The 7,500-nt window shown below is 38.0% G+C and overlaps 1 protein-coding gene across 1 annotated transcript in view; it reads right to left on the bottom strand.

Moving 5' to 3' along the window:
- LOC125034525 (ankyrin repeat domain-containing protein 13D-like) overlaps positions 1-7,500 on the bottom strand; it is a 26,017-nt gene that overhangs the window by 16,941 nt on the left and 1,576 nt on the right. Inside the window, exons 5-11 of the mRNA XM_047626374.1 lie at positions 5,764-5,907; positions 5,302-5,345; positions 4,841-4,980; positions 4,478-4,544; positions 4,219-4,377; positions 3,790-3,918; positions 3,259-3,409 (exon numbers count right to left, since the gene is read on the bottom strand). Of these exons, the coding sequence (XP_047482330.1) occupies positions 3,259-3,409; positions 3,790-3,918; positions 4,219-4,377; positions 4,478-4,544; positions 4,841-4,980; positions 5,302-5,345; positions 5,764-5,907 (834 nt within the window). The remainder of the gene's footprint in view (positions 1-3,258; positions 3,410-3,789; positions 3,919-4,218; positions 4,378-4,477; positions 4,545-4,840; positions 4,981-5,301; positions 5,346-5,763; positions 5,908-7,500) is intronic.

The following is a 7,500-nucleotide window of genomic DNA, read 5'->3' as shown; positions in this document are numbered from 1 at the left end:
AAATGAGTGTGGAATTTATTGTCCATGAGCCATGAATGGAAGAGCACCAGTTCCAAGGAGGAAACTATTACCATGCTCAGGATCCTATTCCTCACCACCATGACTGGAAGCACAGGATGCATTACAAAATATTGAACATTACAAAAAAGTAAAATCTTAATATCATTTTTATTGTACTGAGTTATGGACTACTTAGAGATCTAGTATTATGCCATGGTGGTGCTGGGCCAGAGCTGCAAGTGGCAACCCTACAGATGCCATGGCAGTCTGGGCTCCATCCATCTCTCTGTGTGTGTGTGTGTGTGTGTGTGTGTGTGTGTGTGTGTGTGTGTGTGTGTGTGTGTGTGTGTGTGTGTGTGTGTGTGGGTGGTGTGTGTGGGTGCGTGCGTGCGTGCGTGAGTGCGTGCGTGCGTGCGTGCGTGCGTGCGTGCGTGCGTGCGTGCGTGCGTGCGTGCGTGCGTGCGTGCGTGCGTGCGTGCGTGTGTGCATCAGAAATACATGTATTTCTGACGAGGATATAATCGAAACGGGTCAAATACATATCTTGTATTGTGAAGATATTCATTCTCACTCATACTTTTCTACATCTGTCAACATGAATACAGTTCATTGTGCATCTATATATTTGCATGAGTGTGTTCGTGTGTGTGTATGAACTTAGCCACAGGGTATGTGATCGATGTGGGCATAGATTTTTTCCTATTCATGATATTTCAATACTTTTCAATCTATTGTTTCCATTTTCCATACAATGAATAGTTAAAAATACCATTTATATTGTTTATATGACATGGAATACAAGTTTCAGGCTTCACCTGATTGGTGCTTATGTGAGTGTGTGCGTATGTTCATCACTTTCCAGTGGGGTCAGGTGAGTATAAATAAAGAGGTTATTGACCCCAGGACCAATTAGCGATGGATCCAGTGCCCAGCATTTCTTCGGGCATTACCCGCCATCAGCCTCACCCCTCCGACCCTTCCACCAGCCAGAGGACGCCACCAACTCCTTGCCATTATTCATCCAGAGATGATGATTCTAACAATGGTTTACCTGTTCCAAGGAAGCAGTTGGAACAATTGCCAAAGTGACAACAGGATGATTTCCTTGGTTCAAGCTCTTTGGACAAAGAGATCGACTTTGTTCTCACTTCCTCCCAAAACACCCTTGGCCAGAAAGGGTTCCGTTTGAGATAGAGGGAGAACGTCCCCAGGAGGCATGGTTTTGCCCAGCATCCTCAGGCAAATATTAGCCAATATGATAACATGGCCACGAACGAATTCATCAAGGTATTTTTTTCCAAAGGTTTGCTTGAATAAATAGTCTGGCAGACTAATGAATATGCCATGGCCCACCACCTCAAGATGGTGCCCATGAGAGGAAATGGACACCTCTGACTTAGCCAGAGCTGCAGGCAAGCACTAATTTACTCTTTATCAGTGTGATTATTTTTAGCAGGTATAATGTAGAACAACTGAAGTTTTTGCAGGCTTAGCAATCCCTATATATGCATGTGTTCCTGGGCCCGTGGTACCTAATGGGCAAATGCCACAAACCTTAACAGACTATGTACTGGTCTGTTGACAAGGTAATAGTTACACTCTTTTATGGAAAGACAATGCCAATAGATCAGTACGATCAGATTTCTTCAGTGCTACATTTCATAGACAATATGGGTGATCATAACAAAGAGGACAGACTGTGGAAGCTACATCCTGTTATAAAACACTTGCAGGAGAAATTTGCTTACTGCCTTCACCGTGGCACAGATCACTGTGGATGAGAGCCTGTAGAAATTTAGGTATCCTGTATTTTTTACATATTGTGATTTGGTTTATGATCCATGCTATATAGTTGTGACCTCTTTTTGAACAGAATTGTTTACTAACTCCATTTTCTTTTACATTGCAGAGGCCAACTTAGTTTTGTACAATACAAGAAGACAAAACAGGCAAGATTTGGCCTAAAAGTCTACAAGCTGTGAAAAGACAGAGGGGACATGCCTGCTTCTCAGAAGGCTGTAATTAGCCTTATGGAGGCAGCAGTATGAATTGTACCTTGATAATTGGTACATTTCCCTTACCCCCTTTCACTTACTGATGGCCCACAAGACAAAAATTGTTGAGACCACACGTCCAAATTGTGACATATGGTCACGATTTGGATTTCCCTCTGAAGCTGAGGAGATATGAGATGTCCAGCAAAAACACAACTACCGGCCTCATGTGCCACAAATGGGAGGACAAGCGGACGTTACATATACTGTCCACAGTGCATAATAGCACAGTGGTAGAAACTGGGAGAGTGACCCGGAATGGGGCCATTGAGGTGAAACCAGTGTTGTGCTGGACTATAAAATCAGTATGAAAGGGGCTGACATGAGAGATCAACTCTCCCAGTAATACCCAACTGCATGAAAAGCCCTCAAGTGGTATAAGAAGGTATTCTTTTACTTTCTGGAAATGAATGGAACATGCTTTTCTCCTTCAAAAGTTTGTTAGGGGGTCACCATTCAGAAACAGTATAACTTCAACATTGCATTGGCAAAGGGGCTCCTGAGGGAGTAACTTCAGGTACATCCCTATACCATTGGCCGCCTAGTCCATCGTAGCCACAAAGAAATGTCATGCAAGGTTAGCCGCCAGCATTTCCGAAAGAAGTTGGAAAAATACCGTTGCTGCCACGTGTGCTACAGTAGAGTAAAGAACTCGTGCAAGGCGTGTGATATTGCCTTATGCATCTACAGATGTTTTGAAGACTACCACACGAAGAAGTACTGAGGTACTCCACTGTACAAAAATACATATGTAATATGTATTCATGCTGGGTTTTTTTTTTACATACATGTATATGTGTATAATCATTGCATACATGGAAACTATGTAGTTCCCTTTTGAAAAGATTTCAAAATAAAAACATTATGCAATGGTTTAAAAACAGAAAAATACATAAAATTGAGTACATGTAAAATTTTATGTCAAAGAACTCATGCTCGTCAAATTTTATTGAGAGGCCAAGAAGAGAGTCAGTAAGGCGTGTGTGACAAGAGAAAAATCCCCGGAACATGCGCCCGAACCATACAGATATACCCCGCTTGGCAGACTGCACGGCTGCCAAAAAAGACCACGCACATTAGGTTAAAGGGAAGAGAAATCTCCTATTTCTAATCAACCAACAAGGAATGTTCTGTAATTCATTAACCAATCTTGAAATAAACAAGATCACCTTTCTCAAACCACTGAACTGCCTAATCCACCCACCAATCTTGACAGGGAAGCCACTGGGGAGTTGCATCTGGATGAAATGCTTTAGCTTAGCGAAGTGAGTTGACGTGATAGCCATGAGGTCCACAATGGGCATGACCTGTTCCTGGAGCTTCAGCGGATATTCCTCGGCTAGCCACAAGTGAGCCTGTTTGGAGGAGAGAGTTATGGCAGGATTAGATTTTCTGATTAGGCTGATCTTCTGCTGGCACTCTTGTTAAAATTGAACTCGCATGTATATTACTGATTGCTTAAGGATTCACAACCCTTCTATTCCCCCCTAAAAAGAAAGCAAAAAGTGAAATGCAGGAAGAAATGAAAAGATATAACAAACACTATGAAAGAACAATATATACAGAAATCAAAACAATTTAAGATAATGTTAGCTAATTAAAAACATAAAAGTTAACTACCTAACTTTGATTGTGCAAAAATAGTGCAAATTTATTCATTATAATCTCAAAAAACTATTATTTAGTATCACAAAATTACACATCAAAACTATATGAAATGAAATATATTACTGACCTTGAAGTTTTGTACCTTCTTGACAACCTCTTTAGGACGACCAATATCCCTGCCTTGAAGGTCAACATTTGGATTGAAATATTCCTCTGCAGTGATATTAGTTGGGTTGTTAAAGTTGTAGGATTCACTCTGGAATATAGGCAAAACAAAATAATCTACAATTCTTGAACAACAATGTACTGAATATATCAGTTTGATAAAACAAATAAGCAATTTATAAAGAGGATAAACAACAGAGGTGAAATAATGCAATGTATGTCTTTTCCTATCTGTAGAACTTCTGAGCATCAATTTCAGTGGTTTTTCTAGGCAATGAAAATCATGAGACATTCTGCACTGTACTTTGAAATGATATGCTCACACACATTTTGCTAACCTTATCAAATAAAACCCTGAGGTAAATAAAATCAGAGAAGACTTGGCACTCACCTCTTCTGAAGACGAAGGTGAATTCTGTTTCTCTTCAACCTCTGCAATGTTGAGGAATGATTGTAGAGGACTCCGAGGTAGTGACTTCTCCTTCTCTGCATCTGTCAGGTGCTCTGTTCGGGTCTTGGTGACAAGTTCTACATTTGTCGCAGAAAATACCTGTCAAATTTACACTAGTTTCAGAGAGAAACAAAAACAGATAAATAATGGTAGAGTATACACTAAGCAAAATAGAAAAGAGAGAAGCACTTTTTCTCACCTTACAATCGTGGCCATTAACATTCTCTGTCCTGTCACTCCTCCATCCCCATATCCCAGCTTTATCTCTGCAATATTGCAAATATGTATATACATCTTAAACCCAAAACTGTATGGGATATAAAAGACTCATAATGCAGGTTTAGTAAAATTATATGCAATTTGCAGAGCAACCTGCTTTAATGTGCTAATGGATATGACAATACTTAGCTACCAAAACTGCATGCTATCTGTATTCTAGTCTATTCTAATAAAATAATGGCTACAAGCATGTCTTACGTCATGATTCTTATAATCTGAAAAATCTACATGTTTAGTTATATATGCAAGACATGAATGACGCAAACATAAAATTCCTACATACCTTTCAAAACTTATCTTATCAGTGTCAACATATGTGGTAGCAATAGGGGTGGTCAGCCTATGGGAGACCATTGCTGGGTGAGGTCGCATGGTTGCTAAGGCCTGCTCTGTTGTAAGAGTACGCATATTCTCGATATACACCTGTAATTTTGATGAGAAATGTGTGTGAAGTAAGTTTTTCTTTTTCTTTCTTTCTCTCACTTTCTCCTTCATAAATGTTAATATGTTCATTTTTTTAAAAGGAATGTTAACAATATATTATATACGAAGTCAAATAATATGTTTGAAAAAAAAAAAAAAAAAATTTCATATTGTTCCTTTCATTAATACTTACTTCAGTCATTATGCTTCAAGTGAAAATCAAAAGCAAACAAATTATTAATCACATTCAAATTTAAAATATATAAAAATGAAAAAAAAATCACGTTATTGCTATTAAAATAATAAGCTCAACTTACTAACCTGACATGTCTCATGATCCACCTCCATCATGGTAGCTCCATCAACTTGACAATGAAAATAAATAGTTTGTTATTTTTCCTATAAAAATAAACATATAAAAATAACCTAAGATATTTTCTTGATTCATATACCTGCTTATTTGTAACAATGGAGGAGAAAAAATCTATCTATCAATATATCTACCTGTATCAATTTATATAAATATCTATATCTATATCTATATACATAAACATACATACACATACATACATATATACATACATACATACATTATATATATATATATATATATATATATATATACATACACATATACATATATAAGCATTACCTTCTTGTCTGTTCATTAATCTGTCTCCACACCTACATCTGTCAGTTCTAACATCTTATTACATCATGTTTTTGTCAGCTTACCAACAATAATCAAAGCATTTGGTCTCATATTTTGCATGAACTTCTTACCTTGGCCATTGAAAATATAGCTGCGGTTCCCCCTCTGCCAGCTAGTCTGATCAAATCCTAGGAGTGTTGTGTCTATACGCACACTGGACCCACTCTTGTATACTTTGTAGGTGTCACTTGGGCACATGCGTGAAACCAAAGGCACTGCAAGGTATAATGCAACTGGAGATCTTTCACTTTATTCAATTTCTACATACAGTATCACTGTCTCAAAAAGTTCCTTTCTTCCCTATGTTCCTGGGTTTGTTTTAACCCCTACGATCCGGATGACATGACCACCATGTCATGAAAAGAACTGGCTTGTGGGGTGGGTGACGTCAAGATGCTGTCATGTAAACAATTGGCTGAGGGCCAGAGTGATGGGAATGCTTCATCATGCATGCAGAAAGTTCTTGGAGGGAGATGAGAATCAGTGGGCATTTAAGTAAGGGCTTTTGCATTATTTCCATTAATAAATAGGTGTGAAATGTAACATCTTGGAGCCATGACTAGAAGAGCACTGGCTCTAGGAAGGACACTGTTTCCATGCTCAGAATCCTATTTCTGCTTGCCATGACTGGCAGTGCAGGTTGCATTACAGAAAATTGAATATTAAAAAAGTAACAAAAAAAAAAAAAAAAAAAATCTACTTATTGTTATTATTATTGCACTGCAAGATGATATGGAGTCTGTGTAAGGAAAACAGTCTATTAGCATCTGGATAAAGCAAATCAAATGACAAATATTGACATTTGAAAATGGCAAAAAAGCTATAACACTTATGCAGAGAAAGAGAAAGTCACATTGCAAAGTATTCTTCTGCCCAGCCTGCAAGCCACAGCCCTGTCAAAGTGGCCTAATGCCTATATTTTGGGCCACACATCCTGATCCAAGAGGCTAATTACAAACTGATTTTATAATCTTGCAAATCAATATGAAGTCTCACAACTCTGGTTCATTATTAACCACATGTTGCTGGGGAAAATGCTGTGCTAATTCTATATCTATTTTGTGAAATGTGTCTGCACATAGATGGCTCTGCTAGTGCATAGCCACAAAGGAGTCAATTAGTAGACCTTATGACCTTACGTAGTTTCACCTTTCCTTGGCAGGAAAAATGTATTTTTTACTAATGCTATGAATATCGATAGTGTTATCTTTATTATAGACATTATAATTACTATAATGTGATAAACATTAATAACACCAACATAAGATCACGTAAAATATTTTCGTAAATCAAGGAAAAGGGTAAAAAGGCGAGACAGGTAGTACCCATACTTGGCTCATTGGTGACTTACTACAAGTGTAGCCATCTATGTGTAAAAACAATTAATAAAGTAAACTCACAATGGGCATTGCATAAATGTACATGCCATGACCATCGGAATTGGGTTAAAGGACAAGATCCACTAAGTCATGGATACTTTCACTACTGCTGCACATCTTAACATGAAGTGATCCAGGAAATTCTTGTAGTAACTCTTCAAACTAAGCAAAGAAACAAATATCATATTAAGCCAATCTTAATCATTACAAACTTTCTCATTTAACCCACTCCCAACGGGCATGTCACATACGTCCATGCCATGCCAACTGTGAGTTACTTGTTTAATTGTTTTTACACAAAGTTGGCTACACTTGTACTAAGTCATCATTGAGCCAATTACGAGTACTGCCTGTCTCGCCCGTTTACCCTTTCTTTAATTTACAAAAATATTTTATGTTATCATATTTTGCTATTACTTATGTTTATAA

The sequence above is a fragment of the Penaeus chinensis genome, chromosome 18 (genome assembly GCF_019202785.1).
Source record: "Penaeus chinensis breed Huanghai No. 1 chromosome 18, ASM1920278v2, whole genome shotgun sequence".
Taxonomy (NCBI): Eukaryota; Metazoa; Arthropoda; class Malacostraca; order Decapoda; family Penaeidae; genus Penaeus; species Penaeus chinensis.
This window is presented reverse-complemented; position numbering and strand designations above follow the sequence as displayed.